This window comes from Rhamphochromis longiceps, linkage group LG18 (assembly GCF_057381845.1).
Source record: "Rhamphochromis longiceps isolate RC_006_pf linkage group LG18, R_longiceps_female_GT1.1, whole genome shotgun sequence".
Lineage (NCBI taxonomy): Eukaryota > Metazoa > Chordata > Actinopteri > Cichliformes > Cichlidae > Rhamphochromis > Rhamphochromis longiceps.
Window position 1 is genome coordinate 26,926,005 of NC_140574.1, and position 24,727 is coordinate 26,950,731.

Here is a 24,727-nt window from a genome sequence, read left to right on the forward strand (position 1 = left end):
TAAGGAGTCAGCTGTGCATTTTCTCTTATTAATATCACAGCTGATTATAGATGGACCTTGCTAACCAAACTAGCTAGCTCTTGATTTAGTTCAAAACTCCTCAGATGGTATGGCAACATCAAGGCATCAATACGAGAGTAGCTTATGGGTATGGATATTAATAAACCTATTTGTGAGGTCATATTCCTATATGTATTTATGATATACAACGTATGGCTTAAATGGCATCATAAACATCTTACCTTTGAACCTGTAAACAACATGCCAACAGTATTTCTGCTAAAAAAAAAAAGAGACTTATTCTGCCACACTGTAGATTAAAAAAAAATCTTTTATTCAAATAGTAATCTATTTCCCCATGACAGCTCCTTTCCATCTGTCTTCTTAGAAAAGTAGGCAGCTTGAGGAGAGGAAGTTGTACTAAATGTCTCAATCCTATATCATAAGGCACTGGTATTCATTCCATCCATACTGACTGGGACTTATTCACAGCTGGGATGTCTATCAACCAGGTGAGAGCGCTGTCCATGCAGTGGACATTGCAGTCCACGTAAAAGATGCAAGTGTTGAATATCAGCATCCTTTCTGCCTGTGCTTATGGCTGGGGTGTGTAGCGCAGGTACTTCTTGCCAGAGGGGAGGTCTTTGGTGTAGACGCCAGCTGGGAACAAAGAGGCGGCCTCTTCTTCAGACATACTCGGGGGAACCATCACGCAGTTTCCAGGCTGGAGGAAGAGACACATTGCAAAAAGTCTGCTGGTCAACACAGCAGCTGCTCAGGTCCTATAGCTATTATCTGTGCCTTCAGCTGCTGTAATAACTGGCAGCAACTGAGGTCATTTTCAAATGCATGGCATACCTTCCAGTCGGCAGGTGTGGCTACTCGCTTCCCTGCTGTGAGCTGGAGCGAGTCCACCACCCTCAAGATCTCATCAAAATTGCGTCCGGTGGTGGCTGGGTAAAGCAGGGACAGCTTTAATTTTTTGTCAGGACCAATAATAAACACCTAGATGGTGGGGGAAAAAAAGGTGAGAGTTTCCCAGTGAGAGGGATAAAAACCTTCACAGGAATGAGCAGAGATGGGGCACAAATTCCAAAAACAAATGTGTGTTTATGTTTCTCACACAGCGGGCAGTAAGGGGCATGCCATCTTTGTCCTTCTCATCTGGGTCCAGCATGCCCAGGGCGACTGCCAGCTCCCGTTTGCTGTCCGCTATGATGGGAAAGGGCAGCGAGCAGCAGGCAGACTCCTCACAGTTGTAGGCCACGATGTCCTAGTCACACACAAGAACAGACGCAAGCTCTCCATTAGATATTCAAAGCAAGTGTGAGTGGTGCAACATTGATTGAGCTCTGTCATATATACACTGTTACTCAGATTTCAATGTAGATTTCTGGGATGTGAGGAAATAATCCCCCACATTATTTAGAACACAATCATATAGACTGTGGAGTCGTGGCCTGACGAGTTAGCTTTTCTGTGTTGTGCCATCCGACTTCGCCAGAAGTTGTTTGGTTTCCCAGATGGATAACTGGAACTGATCACAGCCACAAAACAGCAATTCAAAACAACAATATTGCAGACGTGGAAGCAGAGCAACTACAGACGAAGGTTTTGGCCGGTCTCAGCAATGCAAAGCCCCCAGCATGCAACATCAGCATGGAGGAGAGGAAGGCACTCACATCACTTAGTAATGACAACAACATTATTATCCTTCCGACAGACAAGGGTAGGTGCACAGTTTTGCTAAACCAGAAAGCCCATCGTGAGTAAATTTTATCACTGCTCAGTGACAAAAATACTTATGAAGCAAGACCCAGAAAGTGGTTACAGGAAGAGGGTGATAGATTGTCTAGTTCAAACGGCTTCTGACAATCCTATTGACTGGACCTCATACCACAGGCTATACCCAGGGGAATCTACACCAAGTCTGTATGGTTTACCTTAGATACATAAACAGGGTGCACCTTTAAGACCGATTGTCTGTATGATCAACTCGATCACCTATAACATCTCAAAGTTTCTGGCTTCGATTCTCAACCAGAGGCAGCTCTGAACAACACATCCAGAACACCTTGGATTTGAATTGGGAGTTGGAGCAAATGAAGTATCTTGGAGTAAATATCACTAAAGATCTCTCTAAAATATATCATGTAAATTTTAAACCTTTGTGTTATAAAATAAATGAGGATATTAAAAGATGGAACTTAATACCAATTTTGTTTTTTAAGTCACGTATTGATACAGTCAAAATGAATATTTTGCCTAGGATGCTTTATCTGTTCCTAACACTCCCAGTTGAAATAACTGATAAACAATTTCAGGAGTGGGATAAAATAATCTCTGTGGCAGGGGAAAAGACCACGGATTAAGTACCAAACTATCCAGTTGGCTAAAGATAAAGGGTGGTTGGGGTTCCCATGTTTGAAAGATTACTATATTTCAGCTAAACTGAGGATCCTAGCATGTTGGTGCAATGTAGACTACCAAGCAAGATGGAAAGAAATAGAAACAGTTGTCTCAAGAGATTTTCCGATTCAGGCAAGCTTATGGGACGTGACACTTATTAAAAAACAAATTAATAAAGGAAACCAATGGATTAACTTGCCTTTAAAACTCTGGTTACAGTTTCTTAATAAGAATGACTGGAATGAAGAGGCCAGGATCTTAAGATGGTGCGCTTATGATCTTGATTTTTTACCCAATAAGTTAGACCAGGGGTGGGCAATCTCAGTCCACGAGGGCCGGTGTCCCTGCAGGTTTTAGATGTGTCCTCGAACCAACACAGCTGATTTAAATGGCTAAATTAGCTCCTCAACATGTCCTGAAGTTCTCCAGAGGCCTGGTAACGAACTAATCATGTGATTCAGGTGTGTTGACCCAAGGTGAGAGCTAAAACCTGCAGGGACACCGGCCCTCGTGGACTGAGATTGCCCACCCCTGAGTTAGACGCAAGATATAAAAAAATGGGCAGGGCAAGGCTTAATGGCATATTGTATGTTTTATGATAAGGGAACTCTTAGGGATTTCCAATCAGTAAAAGATCAGTACCAGTTAAGCAATACGGATTTTTTTCAGGTTTCTTCAAATCAGGCATCATCTACATAACTTTATACCTAAGTGAACAGATCTTTTCTCTCTTCCCGTTTTGAATATATTTGTCAAGGCTTACCATGCAGATCCTGGCCTCAAGGTGATTTCTAGATTGTATAAGGGTTTACAAGAGGTTAAGAAGTTGAACACTATCTACATTAAACAAAAATGGGAAAGGGAAACAAATACAGCAATTTCAAATGATATCTGGTATCAGCAGTGTGCCTTTCAGTGGAAAATTTCTAGTTCTAATATATGGAGATGTTTTGGTTGGAAGAGTCTCTGTAGGTTTTTTATTACACCTGCACAAAGTAAACACTATTCTAATCACTCTAGCTGTTGGAGAAACTGTGGGGCCCAAGGAATAAAACACTTCCACTTGTTTTGGTCTTGCCCATTGATCAACACTTTTTGGGTATCGATTCACTCTGAGTTACAGACCATTTTTAGTATGCAACTCCCCTTTAATTGGGATGAACTTTTGTCTGGATATTTATATTCAGTGAATGTAGATAAAATGTCCAAGCTGTTATATGGTATTCTGAGTCTGGCTGCCCGAAAGACTATTACTAAGAAATGGCTAAGTGTGAAAATTCCATCACTAAATGACTGGCATGAGACTGTTTATGGGTTGTTTAAAATGGAAAGAATTACCTTCTTTAACAGATTTCAATATGACATATTCATTGAGATTTGGGATAAATGGAAACATTATATGTCGTCAAGGAGACCCGATTTCGTTTGAATCTCTGTAATTCTGTATGCCATATTTTTGAACTGCTATGTGTATATATGTGTATGTCTGTATGTATGTATAGGCGTATATATATATATATATATATATATATATATATATATATATATATATATATATATATATATATATATATACATATGTATAAATCCAATATACATATATTGAACTACCAGAAGGCAACATTGCAGACATAGAGGACAGTTACAAGTACCTGGGGATCCCGCAGGCAAATGGGAACCATGAAGAGGCCGCTAGAAAGGCTGCAACCACCAAGTACCTGCAGAGGGTCAGGCAAGTCCTGAGGAGTCAGCTGAATGGTAAGAACAAGATCCGGGCCATCAACACGTACGCCCTGCCCGTGATCAGGTACCCTGCTGGGGTAATAGGCTGGCCAAAGGAGGAGATAGAAGCCACTGACATAAAGACAAGAAAGCTCCTTACCATGCATGGAGGGTTTCACCCCAAGTCCAGCACCCTGAGGCTGTACGCTAAGCGGAAGGAAGGGGGCCGGGGACTGGTGAGTGTCAGCACCACAGTCCAGGATGAGACAAGGAACATCCAAGAATACATTGGGAAGATGGCCCCAACTGACCAAGTGCTCAGTGAATACCTCAGGCAGCAGAAACCCAAGAAAGAGGAGGGAGACGAGGAACCATCATGGAAGGACAGGCCCCTGCACGGTATGTACCACCGGCAGATAGAGGAGGTGGCTGATATCCAGAAATCCTACCAGTGGCTGGACAAAGCTGGACTGAAAGACAGCACAGAGGCACTAATCATGGCAGCACAAGAACAAGCTCTGAGTACAAGATCCATAGAGGCTGGGGTCTATCACACCAGGCAAGACCCCAGGTGCAGGCTGTGTAAAGATGCCCCAGAGACAATCCAGCACATAACAGCAGGGTGCAAGATGCTAGCAGGCAAGGCATACATGGAACACCATAACCAAGTGGCCGGCATAGTGTACAGGAACATCTGTGCCGAGTATAACCTGGAAGTCCCGAGGTCAAAATGGGAGATGCCCCCAAGGGTGGTGGAGAATGACCGAGCTAAGATCCTGTGGGACTTCCAGATACAGACGGACAAAATGGTGGTGGCTAACCAACCGGACATAGTGGTGGTAGACAAACAGAAGAAGACGGCCGTAGTGATCGATGTAGCGGTTCCGAATGACAGCAATATCAGGAAGAAGGAACACGAGAAGCTGGAGAAATACCAAGGGCTCAGAGAAGAGCTCGAGAGGATGTGGAGGGTGAAGGTAATGGTGGTCCCCGTGGTAATCGGAGCACTAGGTGCGGTGACTCCCAAGCTAGGCGAGTGGCTCCAGCAGATCCCGGGAATAACATCGGAGATCTCTGTCCAGAAGAGCGCAGTCCTGGGAACAGCTAAGATACTGCGCAGGAGCCTCAAGGATAAACCGCCCGCAGGGGCGTGCTGGGTGTTTAGTTTTTATACATATATATACATATATATATATATGTATATATATGTATATATATACATATATATACATATATATATATATGTATATATATGTATATATATATACATATATATACATATATATATATATATATATATATGTATATATATGTATATATATACATATATATACATATATATATATATGTATATATATGTATATATATACATATATATACATATATATATATATGTATATATATGTATATATATATACATATCAGAATCAGAATCAGAATCAGAATACTTTATTGATCCCTGGGGGAAATTATTTTTTGTTACAGTGCTCCATTTTAAACCAACATTAAGACAAGACAGACAATACGCTAACTAAGAATAGTACAATATATACATACATACATACATAAGTCACTTATAAATAAATATTTGGAAAAGAAACATGTGTAGTTGTAGCAGCAAACAGTGTGTTAAGTGGATGCGTTGTACAGGGAGATGGCCACAGGCAGGAATGATTTCCTGTGTCGTTCAGTGGTGCTTTTCGGTAATCTCAGTCTCTCACTGAACGAGCTCCTGTGACTGACCAACATGTCATGGAGTGGGTGGGAGGTGTTATCCAACATTGTCTTTATCTTGGACAGCATCCGCCTCTCCGACACCACCTTGAGGGAGTCCAGCTCCATCCCCACAACATTGCTGGCCTTACGGATCAGTTTATTAAGTCTGTTGGCATCTGCGACCCTCAGCCTGCTCCCCCAGCATGCAACAGCATAGAGGATCGCACTGGCCACCACAGACTCATAGAAAATCCTCAGCATTTTCTGGCAGATGTTGAAGGACCTCAGTCGCCTCAAAAAATAGAGACGACTCTGGCCCTTCCTGTAAAGTGCTGTGGTGTTTTTAGCCCAGTCCAGTTTATTGTCAATGTGTACTCCAAGGTATTTATAGTCCTCCACAATGTCAACACTGACCCCCTGGATTGAAACAGGGGTCAAGTGTTTCCTGGTCTTCCTGAAGTCCACGATCAGTTCCTTGGTCTTTGCCACGTTGAGCTGCAGATGATTCTGCTCACACCACGTGACAAAGGAGTCGACCACAGCCCGGTACTCTGTCTCATCATCCCTGCTGATGCATCCAACCACCGCAGAGTCATCAGAAAACTTCTGAAGATGGCAGGTCTCTGTGCAGTGGCTGAAGTCTGTGGTGTAGAGGGTGAAGAGGAAGGGGGAGAGGACAGTCCCCTGTGGTGCCCCTGTGTTGCTAATCACCTTGTCAGACACACACTGTGGGAGACGTACATATTGTGGTCTTCCTGTCAGGTAATCAACAATCCAGGACACCAGAGAAGCATCCATCTGCATCGCTGCTAACTTATCACCCAGGAGGGTCGGCCTGATGGTGTTGAAAGCACTGGAAAAGTCAAAAAACATGACCCTCACAGTGCTCGCCGGCTGGTCCAGATGGGTGTAGACACGATTGAGCAGGTAGATGATGGCGTCCTCTGTTCCGAGACGAGGCTGATAAGCGAACTGAAGGGGATCCAGATGTGGTCTTACTATGGGTCGCAGCTGGTCCAGGATGAGCCTTTCCAGGGTCTTCATGATGTGGGAGGTCAGTGCCACGGGCCTGTAATCCTGGGGGCCACTGGGACGAGGCGTCTTTGGTACAGGGACGAGGCATGATGTCTTCCACATCACCGGGACCCTCTGCAGACTCAGACTCAGCATAAACAGTTTATGAAAGACTCCACACAGCTGGGGGGCACAGGCCTTGAGGACAAGGGGACTCACTCCGTCTGGTCCAGCAGACTTGCCTGAGTGAAGTCTCCTCATTTGCATCTCAACCTGGTATTGAGTGAAGGTGATGGGTGGGGGAGGGGTGTCAGGAATCTCACAGGAGGCAACATGTGAAGAGAGAGGCTGGCACAGTGGTGTGGCTCTGGATTCCAGGCTGACTGCAGGTGAGGTTGTGGGGGTGGGAGCAGACACTATATATACATACATACATATATACATACATACATACATACATACATACATACATATATATATATATATATATATATATATATATATATATATATATATATATATATATATATATATATATACATATATATATATATATATGTAAGTGATTACAGGATGACACCAACCTCAGCAACAGGACCACTCTCAGCACCGACCACGTGTGTTTGCTTTTGGAACTGTGTTTTAATTCCACCTATTTCACATATAAGAGTCAGTACTACAGGTAGAAACATGGGTGTGCCATGGGTTGCCCAGTTTCACCCATTGTGGCCAACTTTTACATGGAAGAAGTGGAAAATAGGGCTTTGTTATCCTACCCTGGAACACCACCAAGTCATTGGTTCAGGTATGTTGATGACACCTTAAGATGTGCCACAATTCACTGATCACATTAACTCGGTGGACCAACACATCAAATTTACCAGGGAGGATAATAATAATAATACATTTTATTTAAGAAAGCGCCTTTCAAAACACTCAAGGACACTGTTCACAAGCAATTACAACAAACAAAAATTTACAAAAATATAAGGATAAAACATAGAGCAAATAAATAAAATAAATTAAAGTAGCAGGATGGAAAAGCTTATGTGGAATAGGCTGTTGTGAACAGGTGAGTTTTGAGTCTGGACTTAAAAAGGGGGAGGGAAGTGATGGGGGCAGAGCCCCATGGTGGCTAGCCAAGGGGAAGGGATGGAAAGAGGAAGAAAGAGAAAGAGAGGAGGAGGATCTGAGACACCGAAAAGGAAAGGTGAAAAGGATATGAAGGATATGAAAAGTGGCAGGTTAGCCTTCTTAGACTGTGAGATTTCCATTAGTAATAAGGGACATTTAAAAGTTGATGTAAACCTACACATATGGATCAGTATTTAAGGTTTGACTCTCATCATCCACTGCAGCATAAACTGGGTGTCATCAGGACACTACAGCACGGAGCCAACACCATCCCCACAGACACAGCAGCCAGGGAAGCAGAAGAACATCGCATCAAGAAGGCCCTGAGTAAATGTGCGCAGTGGTCTTTGAACAGCGGTTGTTCACATAATAATCCTATTTTGCCACAGGAATGATGGTTGCTGATTATGTGCCTTGATGTTCTATTGTAGATATTCCACAGACATTATTAATGATTATTATTTCTATTAATCATTGTGATTGACAACTTTGGAGGCAGTATACAGTACTTAACCTTATACTTGGGAAGAGAAGTGATGCTCATTTCACAGCTGTTGCAAAGGCAACATGGTAGACTTTGAAGTGCAATATATATTTTTAAAAAGCATCAAATATTTGAAGCAGGAAGACAATTTCACACAAGGGGTTTTCAGGCTTTCTCAAAGATATATAGATTGATACTATATTGATCCCACAAGGGAAATGTAGTAGTTGTAACTGATGTAATCAAATTGAGTGCTAGCAGTAAAAAAAGTTGCCACGGCTGAGATAGTCTCACTTTTAGCCTCTCTAAACACACAGCATTCATACACATCCCATAATCACAAGCCTCGTCCTTCTATAGATCCTCAATATGGTTCATACACCTTTCACCCCAGTTTTAAATTCACAGCTTGTGGTCGAAGCTTTATTTGTGTTGCAAATTCTTTCCGCACACACTATATATAGGAGTCAGGCCTGCACAGGCTCAATGTTCATTGTTCATTTGAGAAACCTGAGATTTTAATAGGAGTGAGGTTTTGAGTGAACCCAGAAGGATTCATTTATTTCAGCATGTTGTTGGAAAATCCTAAATACCCACATAGATTTAGCCTAGCATTAGTCCAGATATCTCGATGTCATTTGGCTTGCAAATCTCTTGTGCCTTGTTTAAAGAACTATGCTCAGCTGGGAAGTCAGAATGCTGAAATATCACCAAGCTTAGAGCACAGTTCACCAGCTAGCACCGACTTCCTGCTTTCTTTATGTGTTTTTCCAATACTTCTAAATACTTAAAGGTGTGCAGCAAATAAATAAATAAATAAAATGTAGTTACAACACCTTGGCCCAGCCGTGGTGATCCTCCAGGAAGTCCACTGATAGGGCGATCATTTTAACGTTGCGTTTACTGAACTCAGTGCTGAGTCTGGCAGCTCGGCCCAGCTCTGTGGTGCACACAGGAGTGTAGTCCCTGGGGTGGGAGAACAGGATTCCCCATCTGAAATGAGTCAGATTTACCACCATGCTCAGTTCGATCTCAGAAAAAAAGAAGCCTCATCCTGACCCAGTTTCCTCTCCGCATCAGTCTGCATTTCTTGATATTGTGTGTGTTACTGCTTGTTTCTGGGTTTCACAAAAGGACAACAGGATGTAAAACGAGTTTAGCAAAGTTGTCAAAAGTGATGGCAAAGTTGTTTTTCTCCACCTTGAGGTCAGCGGTCTGCACATAATCACTCAAAGGAGCGTTTTTTTCTCAGGTTTGACCTCAATTTCATTCGTTCAGCTTACAGATGCTCTCAATATCAGAAGACTTTCACTGTCTCACAAAGAGATGATTACTGATAGATGCACTAAGTGGTAAAGTGTTGTTTTAGACACACTTAGATCGCACTTAGACCACAATACCGTCATTACAGGTACAGTATGCAGATTTTAAAAATGCCACATGCAGTATTTCAAAGCAGAAGCGAAAAACCATGACAGGAACTACATCCCGCCATCTCTCCCCGCTCTTAAGCGAATTCTCAATAAGTCTGTAAACCTGCAGCGTCAAAAATAAAAAGTCACAAAGTCTACTCACGAATCACCAAGAAATTCGTGGAGTTTAATTGTGCCGGTGGTGGTCTCTGCCTCGAAATCAGGAAACACGTCTCCGAGCAGCAGCCCCGGCATGCTGTGGCCGTGGAAGTGTTTAGTCCGGTGTGCAGTAGCTCTGGTGACAGCAGGTAGAGCAAAAATAAAGAAGAGGCGGAAACCACGCACGCACTGCCACAGCATGATAGACCCAATTTAGGTTCATAAAAAGCGCTGCGCTCTGAGCCTTTGGCGTAGTTGTGACACATTTTGCGCTCAGACCGGTGTCGTGAAGAGAATATAGACATTTATTATCATGAAATGTTTATTATGACACAACTAACAAAATAGTCAAACTTTACAGTCAAGGCGGGCTATCTGGTTCACAAGTGATAACGTGTTCGCTGGGTTTCCAAGTTTAAAGAAAAAGCCTAAAGCTCAACACCGGACCCGTTCAACGAGCACGGTTTTGTGGATTCATTCTTGTCACGTGACAAGAGCGGTCCCGTTCTAAACTGGTACCATTTATCCCCTGTAAACCGGGCAGGATGTTACGAGCTCATCAGGGGCCATAAAGGAGAGCGGATACACGACCTACGGCACTGTCCAACCAAAATGTCCTCACCAGGGTCCAGGCGGAATAGTTGCCGTGGAGCTGCGTGTGGAAGCCGGGCAACTTTTGAATACCAAGTCCGTCGCCGGAGCTCCAACTGTTCTTACTTTGCCTCTGGAGCGCAAACGGGAGACTTTTCAGCCAGTCTGAGTCAGCCGATATTTACTGTAACGCTCCGGTTTTTGCTGGCGATAGATCTATGGCTGTCCAAACGGCTCGGAGTGTGCGCCTGTGAGGGGTCTGCATGGGGCAGCATACGGCCCTTGGTCCGGCTGGTCGAGTTCTCCGGTCATGTCATCCCGTGGCTCATCGGCACCGTGTACACTCTTCTCCGTGGACGAAGTGTGGAGGAGCAAGAGATCATGCTGAATTTGGCATTGGGTAAGTATCATTACACCATAGTTAATGTTAGGATTTCTGTCTTTAATGAAACAAAAATATGTTCTGATTTAATAAATAACACATCTCTAAGTCCACAGCCATCAACAGGCTCGATATTTACGTAAGAAGTGCTCCAAAGTCAAACTGACTTTAGCTGTCCGACGCTCTCGCAGCTTCATATTTATCACCACATTGCCGATAAGCCGGTGCGTTATTATGCACGTTTGTGCCATGGCCACAGTGGAACCCGTGGCATTCATAAGTGGCTCTCATGTTTGGTCAAAGCTAGATAACGTTAATAGCTCTTAATGTCCAGAGACCAAAATGAGTCCAACTAGTGCCAATTAATGCATTAGCAGGAGTAAATGGTGTCTGAGCGAGAAACAACTGCACGACAGCGATGGAAAGTTTTTCGTGGGAGCTGTCTGAGATGTGATCCACCGGTCATGGCTGATGATTTATTTGCACATGTAGATTATATTTGTGAACTTGCAGCCTTGAGTTCAAGCTCTGTGCTGCTATACTGTATTGTGTTGTGGTGAAATGCCAGAGCTATTTCTGGCCTGTAAAAGCCCAGGATGCCATGGAGATTTGGAGATAGTATATGATGTTAGACCAATCAGGTATTGACCTGGTCAAAGACCTTTAGAATTTTTTTTCTAGGTCAATAAATTGAACTGGTTATATGCTTTTACTTCAGCCTTGCTCAGTTCCCCAAGGTGTTACATTAAGAGTTCAACATGTTTAAAATCTCAACTATTGGTTGATTCAACTGAAATAAAATTCCACTTGACTTCAAAATGTTTAGCAGAGTGCTAACTAAAGCTGCTAACCATGGTTCACTGCAAAATTTGACCTTTGCTATAATGATGTACTGAAAACATCTGAAGATGTTTGAAATACCTAGATCTCAGTTCTTTAAATATCTGAAAGCCCTCATGGACTATCAAAGATGTTCAAATGTAATTTATTAGCTCCTAAAGCTGCTGAGCTCGTTGAACTTTTGAACTTTGGGCGAGGCCATCAAGTATTTGTAGAGTATTCACTGCGGATTCAAAACCTGTGTTAGGAAGCTTGAGAAAGTTTGAAATTTGATGATAAATGAGATGATGGGATAGGATATTTAGAGACATCAAAGGAATTGCAAGGGATGTAAAAGTATTACTTAGCCAATTTAATGTTATTAGTCATTTTTGTTGGACACAGTGCCGATCATGTAGATTTAGCTCACAAATCTAAATAATCTGCCAGGAATATTAATTAGAGTAGGGTCATTTACTCCAATTATGATCATGTAATAAATTCCAGGAATATTTTTTCAGGATTATGATAAGCATTAAGAAACAAGAATACAAACTGTGATCACAGCAGCAGACTGATTTTAGAGGATGTTAGGCTGAAGAGGTATCCTTGGTGTGAGAATAGACTGAAAAAATATCAATAGCTGCAGCATTTGGAAAAAAAATGTCTTGAAATAATTTGAAAACTGGACAATTATTCAAGAAAGCAGGGAAAAATTTTTACTTTTCCTCAGAGGACTCTTGACTTTAAGCCGCGAGGTGTGGAGCAATGTCTGTCGGCTGTTTCTCAGTATAAAAAATATATAAAACCTTATATAAGTTTTATATAAAACCTTAGTCTAGTAATTTTTTTTAATTAAAGAAGAAACTCAAACAAAGTCACCATGATTAAATATTAGATATAAGTTCAAGACAACTTTTCCACAGTATTTACATACTGCATGGTTACAGTAACACTGGTACTAGTAATCAAACCCTAAAAAGGCAGTCTCAGTTACCGGGGCAAGCTAACATAGGAAACCACATCATGAATTCACAAGCTAGTCGAAACACAGCCTAACTGAAATAATGATCACAGCACCGATAAAGCTTATGAAGCTAAACATTATCTTTACCACAAGTTTTTCTTTTGCAGAAATGCCCCATACTTGGCAACATCAAGTGCTCAATTAAGCAACTGCGTGCAACTCAGAATGGGGACAGAAAGTACAGCTAACTTAAGCGGGAAAACAAGTGTGTCAAAGCTGGTACAAATTAAGTTCAACACACTAAAGTAAAACTTTTGTTTGTCTTTACAGTGTAAATCTATAATTAACTGAAGCTTTAAATAAATGTATCAACAACTGAACAACTTCAGCTGCATTTTTTACTCATCTTTTCAGCTATTTAGTTCTTTTTCTAATATATTTTAAGGAAAATGTAATACTAATACTAATATTTAATAATAATAATAATTGTTATTATTGTAAACTAATATATATCTAATGCAATCTTGTTGTTATTTACATCCTCAACTTTAAAAACTACTCCTTCCTCCCCACAGCTCTGATTTTGGATTTGCTGCTTGTCAGACTTGTGAAGACTCTGGTCAGACGTCGCATGCCCACCCAGAACCGCTCGGAGATCCTCTCCACCTTCTTCGTGGAGCGCTATTCTTTTCCCTCCGGCCACGCTTCACGGGCGGCCATGTGCGCCCGGTTCTTCCTCGCCCAGCTGGTGGACACAGACTCCATGCGGCTCCTGGTGGTGGGGTGGGCTGCTTTGGTGAGCCTGTCCCGACTGCTGCTTGCAAGACACTATGTGACAGATGTGGGCTTTGGCTTGGCCATGGGCTACTGCCAGTACAGTCTGGTGGAAAGACTGTGGGTGACTTGGGACTGGTTGCAGGACGCGCTGCTCATTGGCCTGGGAGAGAGGCTGAACAGGGCTTACGATGGACTCTGGATGCTAGATGGGAAACATTAGGTCAGGTTTAGGTGTGTGTGCATGTAGGAAAATGTTGAACCTGAGTGGGTAATTCTGAAATTCCTGATTATTGATGTTATTTTAGGATTCTTATATGTTTTAAAAAAATCTGTATCAGCGTTATGTGTTTGTCTTTGTGTTTACTTTTATTTTGAAGTAGAAGTATTAAATGTTTTACCTCCATTAAGCTGCTTGTTTGCACATCACTATTGATAATGCATGGACTTAATTTCACAAGCCTGAAACCAATGTTGAATTTATTTAATTAAATTTTCTATCTTAAAAAATTACATTTTTTTTTGAGTGTGTGTGAAAGTTTAAACTGTGGTATAAAAAAGAGAAATCCCCCTTGACACACTTCATGATGTGAGAATTTTTTCTGTGTTTGTTTTTCATGTGGATTAGCCACAGTGTGTTTGTGTGAACATTGTTGTGGGGAAAGTCAACTCACACTCAACCAAGTTTCCATCAGCTGCTGCTGCTGAGTCTCCTGACTGTCATTGCACGGTAACACATTCCATCTCATCTTACAGTGTTGATAAACTGCTGCCACCGCCTCCTTTTTAACACACCGAATACCACTTCCAAAGCAAGCAGTTGTTACAGAAATCATTACACTCGATACATGTGGGTTTGGAGTTAACATGTTGAACAGGTTAAGACAGCAGATGCGTGTGTAGCCTACATAAACAGCTGGAAAGTGTGACAAGTTGTGCTCAGGTTGTAAGTGGGAACGTGGGATATTTTCAAGCAAAGCTGCTCATTTTTATTGACTTTCAAATAATGCAGGTGAGCTGACGTGTGGGCGCGTGTCTGTTAGCAGTTTTATTACTCCAAGAAATGTGACAGAAGTAACCTCATCTCTTTCAGTTTCATCGTGTGAATACATATACTCATATTATTTAAACTTTTATCATCTAAATTTAAAGAACACAGTTGTGTTTAAATAGGAACAATTTTCTGAAGGCTTTCTGTAATTATAAAAGGAGGAGTACATTTATTGAATATACTGTGTATCTTAGAACCTCAATTCCAAAATAAGGTTGATATCCTGTAAATGTAAAATGTAACTAAAGCCAAAATACAAGGAAATTATATTTTAATTACAATACAGCATGGAAAACATATCAAAGGTTTACAAAGAGAAAATATATAATTACAAGAAGAATATTAGCTCATTTTGAATTTGATGGCTGCAACAAGCCTCAAAAAAGTTTTGCCAGAGCCATGTTTAGAGCTGTAAGACAAATCCCGTCTTCTTTTAAAAGCAGTACGTTTTTCTCTCGGAAAGTGAGGGGCCTGCCAAAGATGCCTCCTGGGTGAGGTGTTGGGAGCATGTCCCACTGGGAGGAGGCCCTGGGGCAGACCCATGACACGCTGGACAGATTACATCTCTTGGTTGGCCTGCTGGATAAGTTGGAGGAGGAGGCTGGGGAGAGGGAGTTCTGGGCTTCTATGCTTAGGCTGCTGATCCCACAACCCGGCCCCCGGATAAGTGGAAGAAGATGGACAGATATTTTCTGATGATGCTTGAAATGTTTTCAGTTGGTGAAAGATCTGAAGTGCAGGCGAGTTCTGCACCCAGACTCTCCTACTATAAAGTTGTGCTATTGTAATAGCTGCAGTATGTGCATCAAGATTGTCTTGCTGAAACATGCAGGGCAATCTTGAAAATAAATTGGACTGGATGGAAGCATGTGTTGCTCTAAAACCTGCACTCAGTAATCATGCTGATGGGGCCTTTCCTGATGCGAAAGCTGCTAATTCCGCAGGGCTAATGCAACCCTTTTGAACTGAGCACTGATAATATGGTCCCCCTCGTCTTTGGGAGGACATGGCGTATGTTTTTCAAAAAGAATGTAAATTTTGGATTTGCCTAACCAGAGAACAGTTTTTCTCTTGGCCTCAATTCTTTCCTGGATTCAGAAAGGTTTCTTTGCACGACAGCTTTAACCTATGTTTGTGGATGGCACGGTGAATACGTTCACAGACAGTGAATGAGTTCATGCAATGGTTTCCATGACAGAATCATACTTTTTTAAATTCAGTGCAGACATTCAGAAATTCAGCAATGATATTCAGGCTTGTCCTTTGCACACAGTGCTTCCCAGAAACCTTTGATGACGTTATGTACTCTGAATGATTTCTTTGCAACTTTACACGGGAACATTCCTCTAAAATTGTTCTACAATTTGTAGATACAGTTTTTTGGTGATTGTCAACCTCTGCTCATATTTTCATCTAAGACGTTCTGCCTCTCTAAGATGCTATTTCTATGCCCAGTCATGTTGCCGACTTGTTGCCAATTAACCCAATTAACTGCAAAATGTTTCTCCAGCTGTTTCTTTTTAGTACCACCTTCTTTTCCATCCTTTTGTTGCCCAATCCCAACTTTTTTGATGTTGTTGCCCTCAAATTGAAAATGGGCAATATTTCTATTTAATGAAAAATTATATTTTTCAGGAAGTAGCATAACAACGAGGAAGGATCTCTGAACCCACAGTCCAGCCCATCTAACAGTAGTATTAAGTATTAGAATGGACTAAGGTTGTCCTTATTTTATGACATAAGTTAACTTGGCTAATGCTGCCTGTAGATAAGCCTGTGGTTGAGGTTGTAGGTAATAAACAGCACATTAGCTTCCAAAGCTGAGCTTCTTTGCTGGTGCTGATTCTACGTGGCATGGTTTGTTTTTGTTTAATGAAGCCGTAACCATATTTTAATGAACGTGGGCGATGCCAGCTAATGCTATTTCTAGCTAGCTTGTTTATTTCATTAGGATGCTAACTTTGGCTAGCAAAAAGGAGCTTAAAATAAAAGGTCTGTGCTTTCTACTCCTTATATTTTCAAAACAGCTTGTTACATTAGGTTTAACGCATTTGAGGTAAGTTTTTATTTCGTGGTACTTTGCACCTTAAAACAGATTTGTGCCTAAATGAAGGGAACAATGAGACATAAAAGACAATCCTATTGGTTTAGCCATCACCAACGCTTACAGCATACAACGAAATGAAAGATGCACAAAGATAATTTATGCATAATCTAAAGCACTAAACTGTTCCTATATGGAATTGGTCTTGGTATTTCAGCATCAAGTTAGCAATAAAGAAGAGGAGCAAGTACAAAGGGAGTAACATGTTATTAAAGTGTCAGGTAATTTGAAATGTAACATTTCTATCAGGTCAGGTTTGTGGACTGCTGTCACAGTATGTTGCTAGCTAAACATCCTGCTGCTGTATTTCATGGGGTAGTGAAAAGAATAACAACTGACTGCACTCAGAGATGAAGAAATGCAAGATAGATAGGAGAGGAAGAGCAGTTATATTTAATGGTTAGAACTGCTCGGGGGCATTTGATGAACAGGAAATGTGCTTGTATGATGTGAAGTTTTTGTTTTTGTTTTATTTTATTTTATGAAACATCCTGTATCCTTTAACCTGTATTGGACTGTTTCACAGGGGTTGTGGTGCTCATGCTTTGTATTAGGTTACATAAAGTGTAGCAGAGAATAATTTGGCTTTGAGCTGATAATACTTAGCTTCATTCTTTGAATTCCACATTTATGCTAACCAGGTCTAATTTAAAGTTATTCTGAAGAGTATGCTGTCATTGTAGAGGATGCAAATCAACCGAGATGGCTTGTGAAATGTTGGATTACGTCCTGCTCAATTCAGTTGTGTACATCTACAAAAAGCAGTAAATCTGAGAACCACAGCACAGTCAGCTCTAAATTTAGGTATTGTAACCACTGTAGTCTACTAACTTGCTCTTTGACGCAGCTATAGTCAGCAGTTGGAACGCTGCAGTTTGTGACTTTGGCAGCTGAGGACATGAGTGCTTGGTTGTGACTACATTTTCAAAATGCAATCCAGAAAACAAAAACTTTATTTCATAAATTCATATCTTAAATAAAAAATAACATTTGCAGATTACAATTCTGTTTCATGAGCCATCAGTAACAATATCACATAACCACACTGAACAGCTTTACTGTATGAATAGTTCTTTGTTTTTATGCCACTCCTTATTTATGATACTAATGCCACAGAAATACTGTAAAATTCAAAACACATTGATAGCACAGCCTTGACAGAGCACCTGAAATGATTATTTATTTCATCTCTATCACTTGTTGTTGCATCAGTCCTGCCAACAGCAGTCCTTCTCTGTGTCCTCTCTAGCTCCTGCCATGGCTGGCCCTGCCCAGTCTGATGTCATAGGTGACCATGTGGAAGTTGTCCCAGGCATACAGCTTCCTCTGAGCGTGGTTGTAGTCCACCATGCTGTTGTAACTGTACTTGTTTTTGAAGGGCACGGAGACAGCTTGTCCCACACCAGTGGCTGTATCAAACGCAAAGTTGATGGTGGTGTTGGGAACAGTGTAGCTAGCAACTGTGTACAAACGTCCACACACCATGAAAGCGTTGGCCACTGTGTTCTTCTTAATATTAGTCTCCCAGGTCTTTTTCACCTCCAAGCTCTCGGGGTTCAGCTGTGAAATTACAATTGCACCCCTTGCTTTACTTGTACTGTAGATGGCCCACAGACCCTGTTCATCCACTGCTAGGTCAATGTCAGTGTAGCCCCCCCAGGAATAAGGGTGCTGGCCATGGAAGCCGGCATGAGGCAGGTCCATGCGGGATGCCAGATATTCAGAAGCCAGGTCGTAGCGAATCAGTGTCCGACTGCGTCTTCGCTGATAGTAAAGGGAGCCTCGGTACACAGTTGCCCCTGTGCTCTCCACAGGCTCTGGCAAAACCAGCACCTTCATTGGGAAACCTCGGGAGAACTGATCCATGTCTTCATATGCAAAGAGGTGACGCAAATCTCTTCTCACTGCATCAATACGCCACACAGTGTTGTTGGTGTACTGAGGGCCTTGAGGCTCTGGATCCTGCATCCACACACCATACTTCCCTGTGATACTGTCAGCTTTCCTGTGTGACACAGGATCTCCCACTGACACTAACTCTCCACAACCTGAGGGAAAAAAGCAAGTTACTTTAATTTAGACTCTAAATTTTAATTTGCTTAAAAGCTATAATGCTCGATTCCAACAACTCCAGTAAAACGCTACCTGTGAAGTTGTGACTTCCTTCATGGAAGACGTGGGATGCAGAGATCTCTGTCACTTCAGCTTTCATCTCCTGATATCCACTATTCCCAAAGTCATATGCGGGATCTGGGAGAGAAATACAAATTCTGAGCAAAACTCAAAAGTAACACTTTAACCTCAAAGTTGTAAGGTCCCTGTTTTTTCCTCAGAGTGCTTGATGCTCTAACCCTGAAAATAATCACACTTGTGTAAACATCAACATGAGTGACGAAGCCATAAAAAAAGACTGTGGTAAAAATTCCTATCCCCTTACTTAACTGGGGACAGTTAACTGCAGGCCAACCTGTCTCTGCCTCTTTAGACTTTTCAAAGCACGAGTCTACCACAGAAACATTTATTCTGAAAAAAACAAACAAACATTAGAGCTGGCAAAAATTGCATAAAATATGTTTCTTCACAGATTTTTTTTTTTAAAAAAAGCATTATTTTGAATTTGTATGATTTTGTGGTTAAAAAAAATGTGTTCTTTTGTGATTGACAATCTTTTAACTAAGATAATTTTTTATTTGTGTGGTTTCCTGTTACCCCCTGACTGGTACATACCATTGGCTGGTCTGTTTTCATGCTGAGTGCCCACTGAGGTGAGCGTCTGCTGGCAGGGTTTCTGCCTGAGGCTTTCTGCCTCCTGGCTCAGCTCAGCCAACCTCCTCTGCAGCTCCTGGATCTGCCTGTTTAGACGCTCCTTATCCTGCTGCAGCTGGTTTCTTTCCCCAGTAACCTGGGAATAAGCTTCCTGGAGACCTTCTTCTCTATTAGCTCCAACCCCAGTTATGGTGCCTTTGTCTACTCCTGCTAGGAGACGGCTGACCAAAGCTTCGAGCAGGGTGAGCCTGGACAAGACTCCATCCATCTCGCGGTCGCTTCCAGGGCAGCTGGACTCTTGTGGACTGGCCACAGTAAAGGTGTAATGACAATGTCCAGAGGGGTCATTGGAGCGGTGGAGGGAGGCTCGATCTTGAGCCTGGGTTTGGATTGACAGAAGTAAGCCGGACAAACTAAAGAGGGACACTTGGAGCCACATTTCAGAGGACTGAATCTTGTGGTATGTGGAAGTTTGTAGATGCAGTTGTCTAACTTCTCTTGTTAAAAACCTAGACTCTTTTTTAGACTCTCTTTTGTTTTCTTAAGCTAGTCTCTTTTCGCCTGAGTGTCTGATATCCTGATAATGCTCTGAGTGTGGGTATTTATACAGTTAACTCAGAGAATGGGAGGGGACGAGGAGTGTGTCGGGAATGAAATAACCGGGGGTTGTGGGGTGCTTGTGTAAAAGGCCACGTGTTTCTTCTTTTTGCTCGTGGTGGTGGAGATGTGTGCAGAGACAGCAAAAACGATGTGAAAATCAGTGGAAAAATTTAATGTTTGTTTACTCCTGTGAAGAATTCTTTTAGTGTGTCTCAGCAGTCGGTATGTCTCTGCAGGTTGTTTTGACTGGAGAGCATCTCTTTATGTGTCTAGTGCGTGTCAGCTGCTGTGCTGTTTACTTCCTTTGAAACTGATAGTCTTTCTATTAAACCACTGTGTGATTAACCACAAATTCAGTTTATGGGCTCGGTGTGTGCGTACATTTGTGCTGAGAGGAAGTGTTTAGGATGCCAACATTCAGCAGCCAGGCTCGAAAGCAAGGCAAGCTGGTCCTTGAGAAGACCTCAGGGCAGACTGGAACTTATCTGTCCCAACTACAGCTGAGCAGGATGTCTGGCACAGGAGGCAGTCTGGAATGGAGACTAATCCAAACCCCATATTTTTTGCAAATGGCCGCAAATTACAGATAAATTATCAAGACAAAGGGAAGTAATCATTCACCTTTCAGGCTGGAAAAACACAGAACTTGCAGTAAGCAGTCTGGAGAGATGACGCTGAAATTGCTGGTTGTAGACACCAACCTTCTGATATATACATACAAAATTATGACACAATTTTCAAGAAGCATTACTCAACTTTCACATAACCTTAGAAGAAGAAGCATTGCAGAGATGCATGAACTTTTCAAAAGACCAGGGGGCCCAACAGTCTGAATAAGACAAAGTGTCTAAAAATGGAAGACATTTAAGACAATTGTTACTCTTACTCTTATACCAAAAACCCAACATGCAGTTCTGAAAAGGAAAAGGCAAAAAAGCAGTGACAGAGGTGATAAAGTCTTTCCCAATATAAAAAAAACTCTGCTTAAAAGAAAAATATGAAAATATGTTTCTCATGGCACCTGAAGACAGTGAAATCATCCCTTGAGCCCTGAGTGCCTCGCAATCAACAAATGAATTAAAATTGTTCATTCTGGAAAGGATTGTTTATTCTCAGTTGATGGACTATTTGAATGACTTTCAATTGTCGGAAATCTTTCAGTCCGGCTATAAGCCATTTCACAGTACAGAGACAGCCCTCGTAAAAGTTATGAATGACATTCTGATAGCGACAGACTGTGGTAAATATGCAGTGCTGGTCCTGTTGGACATGACTGCTGCATTTGACACAGTGGATCACGATTTGCTGATCTCCCGCTTACAGCACTGTGTGGGAATTTTTGGTTCGGCACTTGTGTGGTTTAAGTCCTATCTTTCAAATAGGACCTTTTGTGTTAAGTTGGGGTCCGCTTCATCCTCTGTGGCCCCTCTGCTTTGGGGTGTGCCTCAGGGATCTATTCTTGGGCCATTATTGTTTTCACTGTACCTTTTGCCTCTTGGTGCGATTTTCCGAAAACATAAAGTGTCATTCCATCTATATGCAGATGACTGCCAGCTTTATTTACCTTTTAGTCATTCTGATAGTCTCCCAAGTCGACCTCTGCTTGACTGCCTTAGCGATGTTAAAGCATGGATTGCAAAAAACCTTTTAAATTTTAATGATCGGAAGACAGAAGCGATCTTATTTGGCCCAAATCGTTTTTCTCACACTCCAGATGTTGATCTTGCAGCTTTGACTTCCCAACTAAAGAGTTCGATCACTTTCTGCACTTACCTTTGATGACCACGTAAACGGGGTGGTAAAATCAACATCCTATCACCTCAGACGTTTAACGAAGGTTAAGCGCTTTCTTTCCAAGCGTGACTTGGAAAGTGTTATTCATGCCTTTATTACTTCATGTTTAGATTATTGCAATTCTCTTTTAATAGGGGTTGGGCAGGGCACTTTGTCACGCTTGCAACTAGTGCAAAATGCTGCGGCATGATTTTTAACTGGCAGAGGGAAATTTGACCACATCACTCCGATTTTGGCCTCTCTACACCGGCTACCAATTGAATTTAGGATCCGTTTTAAAGTCCTTTTATTGGTTTTTAAATCTCTAAATGGTCTGGCACCTGTTTATTTGTCTGACTTGTTGAAGCCCCATGTCCCCACTCGTTCCCTTCGGTCAGCTGAGCAGTTGTTGCTTTCGGTCCCAAAGTCACGGCTGAAACTTAGAGGAGACCGAGCGTTCGCTGTTGCAGCGCCGATGCTTTGGAATAACCTCCTCTCCATATTAGACAGGCTACATCAGTGCCAGTTTTAAGTCTCTGTGCGTAACTGACATTTTTATTAATTTTGTTGCTATGTCTGGTTTCTGCTGTCTATTATTATATTTATATTTCGTGCGTCTAATGATAATTTGGATATTTCGCTATGCATATTGGTCTACCAGGTGTGTTTTTAACCCTCTTGAGGCAGGCGTTGCCGATTTGCAACAGTTAAAAGCTAACAACCTGATTACCCCACATACATATTTTATGAGTTTTTTTTACTCAGAAGTACCACTGCAGGACTTGGTTGTGCATTAGCAACAAAAAGTTTAATTTGAGCCCGAGAGGGTTAAAGTGCTATATAAATAACTGATGATGAGCTGAAGCTTAGCAGAAGTTTGATGATGCAAAAAGAAATAACACAGTGCCCAAAAGTAAATCAACTACAGAATGGTTAAAACCCCCCAAAAGGGACCTCCCACCACATCTACAAGATGCTGAATTCAGATATGGTGGTTTCTGAAGCGTGCACTCAAATGATTTCTCGTTGTGTTCACTAGTGCAAGTACTGCTGTCTGTGTATTTTTAGTTTACTCAGATTGTGTTTGTCTAAAAATGTGACTTATGTAAAACTCAGAATACGTTTTAAAATATATCAGAGCAGAAATCCTGATATATCCAGCATGTTCACAAGCTGTTGTAAGACAGTGCTGCCATGCAAGTTGCTCTTTGATGGTTTATATGGCAAAACTGTGTTGACTGTGTTTGCTTTCTAGTTTGAAGCCTCATTGGTACACCTACAGCATGTTCCAACTGTCTTCATGTGAGTACAGTGTACTTACTGTGAATGTGCAGAAATCATTTTCTGGTTTCTGAAGGATGTGGGCACAGTGCTAAGTGCGTCAGGGGTCAGTGACCTGTTAGGAATGTTTTTTCCAAGAATGTGGCCTGTCAGTGGTTAGCTGCAGTGCCTGCTGTTCTATCGCATCATTTATTTGTTGGTAGATAAAGTGCGTCTAATGCTAAACACTGGACCTTGCAGTTATGGTTATGTCGTTGCATGCGAAGACTTTAGCTAGCCACTGGCTGTTACAAAAACAACTTGATGATTGAAATCATGAAAAGATGACCGAGATAGTATTAACAGGCCATCAGATTACAGACTAACAGTTAACTATAGACTAATGTGCATTTGTAGCATGCCTATTGTACGGTAGCAGAGCATAAAAAATGGTCTTAAGCTTGGGATTCACACTGATTAAACTGCATGTCCTGGTTTTGAAAGTTCTGTCCTGAGGTGAAATTTTGGCTCATATACCTGGGAGAAACTGTGTCAGCTTTACAGTATTTTTGATGCCATCAAGGAAACCCTTGCTGCCAATGCCATAAAAATTCAGAAGCAAAAAAGAAATACAGGGTAAAGTAGTGTAAACTTCAAAGTAATACCAGTGTGACAGCTTTAAATTGCTAAAATCAACGGTCACATCTTTAGTGTTTCTTAGCTAAAGTGTTCCTTTATCTGAGTTTCCTTAGATTTTGGAGGAATGAGTTAAAAAAAAAAAATTAAGTAACAGTTCAGTAACAGTTGAAGTAACAGTTCACAGGTTGGCTTGTAACAATGCTGAAACTGAAACATCTGCAATATTAAGTTGCGTTTCCATCTTACCATACTGTGACACCCACGTGAAGCTGCTGATGAGCAGTTAAAGCATGCTGGTCTGGTGAAAGTTGGAATCGTTGTACATCGTTCATGTAACATAAACTGGAAATACATACATCAGAATAATGGAGTTTTGTTCGTGACACAATCATGATCACGTGATCAGGCCTGTGGTACAAACAGTTTGTTTTCCTGTTTTTATTTTTTACTTTTATTTGTTGTTAATACCAAATATTGAAGCACCAACAAATGCCGTGGCCCCAGCGTCAATGTATTAACCAAACTATGATTTTGGAGAACTGTTACACCCCTAATATCCACTGTCTGAAATATAAAAGTATATTTTAAGTGAACGAGTGATACTTCATTGTGGATATTATGTGCAAACAGGGCATGCACACTGAAAGTTAAAGTGTATATTTATATATGTATATATATGTATGCATACATTTTAATTTCATCTTCAGCAGTTAAATGCTTTACATACACTCAAGTTTTACAAACAGTTAACTAGGCTTTTCTTGCTCCAAAGCACATTGATATACACTCACAGGGAGCTACGCTGGTGTGGTGCTGTTAATTACAAGGTTTCCACAAGAGAAGATTTGCCTTAGAAATCCTTGTTATAACTGCAAAATTTTATTTTCAGACAGATAAATTCAAAAACTTTACTGAGATCAACAATAGCTAGTTGTCATTAGTTGTCTCAGA

At 41.5% G+C, this 24,727-nt stretch overlaps 3 protein-coding genes across 3 annotated transcripts; 1 reads left to right on the forward strand and 2 right to left on the reverse strand.

Annotated features, from left to right (window-relative positions):
- Positions 1 to 316: 316 nt before the first annotated feature.
- Positions 317 to 10,806, reverse strand: LOC146648515 (peroxiredoxin-6-like). Its single transcript, XM_085388648.1, has 6 exons — positions 10,673 to 10,806; positions 10,055 to 10,186; positions 9,316 to 9,472; positions 1,124 to 1,273; positions 859 to 1,005; positions 317 to 724 (listed from the first exon to the last, which is right to left on the reverse strand). Exons 2-6 carry the CDS (start codon positions 10,144 to 10,146, stop codon positions 596 to 598), a joined length of 675 nt encoding a protein of 224 aa, XP_085244774.1. The 5' UTR covers positions 10,147 to 10,186; positions 10,673 to 10,806; the 3' UTR covers positions 317 to 595.
- On the forward strand, positions 10,193 to 14,127 carry LOC146648516 (polyisoprenoid diphosphate/phosphate phosphohydrolase PLPP6-like). The gene is made up of 2 exons (XM_085388647.1): positions 10,193 to 11,041; positions 13,385 to 14,127. Exons 1-2 carry the CDS (start codon positions 10,663 to 10,665, stop codon positions 13,804 to 13,806), a joined length of 801 nt encoding a protein of 266 aa, XP_085244773.1. The 5' UTR covers positions 10,193 to 10,662; the 3' UTR covers positions 13,807 to 14,127.
- Positions 14,128 to 17,681: 3,554 nt separating this feature from the next.
- On the reverse strand, positions 17,682 to 20,063 carry LOC146648517 (myocilin-like). Its single transcript, XM_085389405.1, has 3 exons — positions 19,466 to 20,063; positions 18,884 to 18,988; positions 17,682 to 18,786 (listed from the first exon to the last, which is right to left on the reverse strand). Exons 1-3 carry the CDS (start codon positions 19,941 to 19,943, stop codon positions 17,984 to 17,986), a joined length of 1,386 nt encoding a protein of 461 aa, XP_085245531.1. The 5' UTR covers positions 19,944 to 20,063; the 3' UTR covers positions 17,682 to 17,983.
- Positions 20,064 to 24,727: the final 4,664 nt, after the last annotated feature.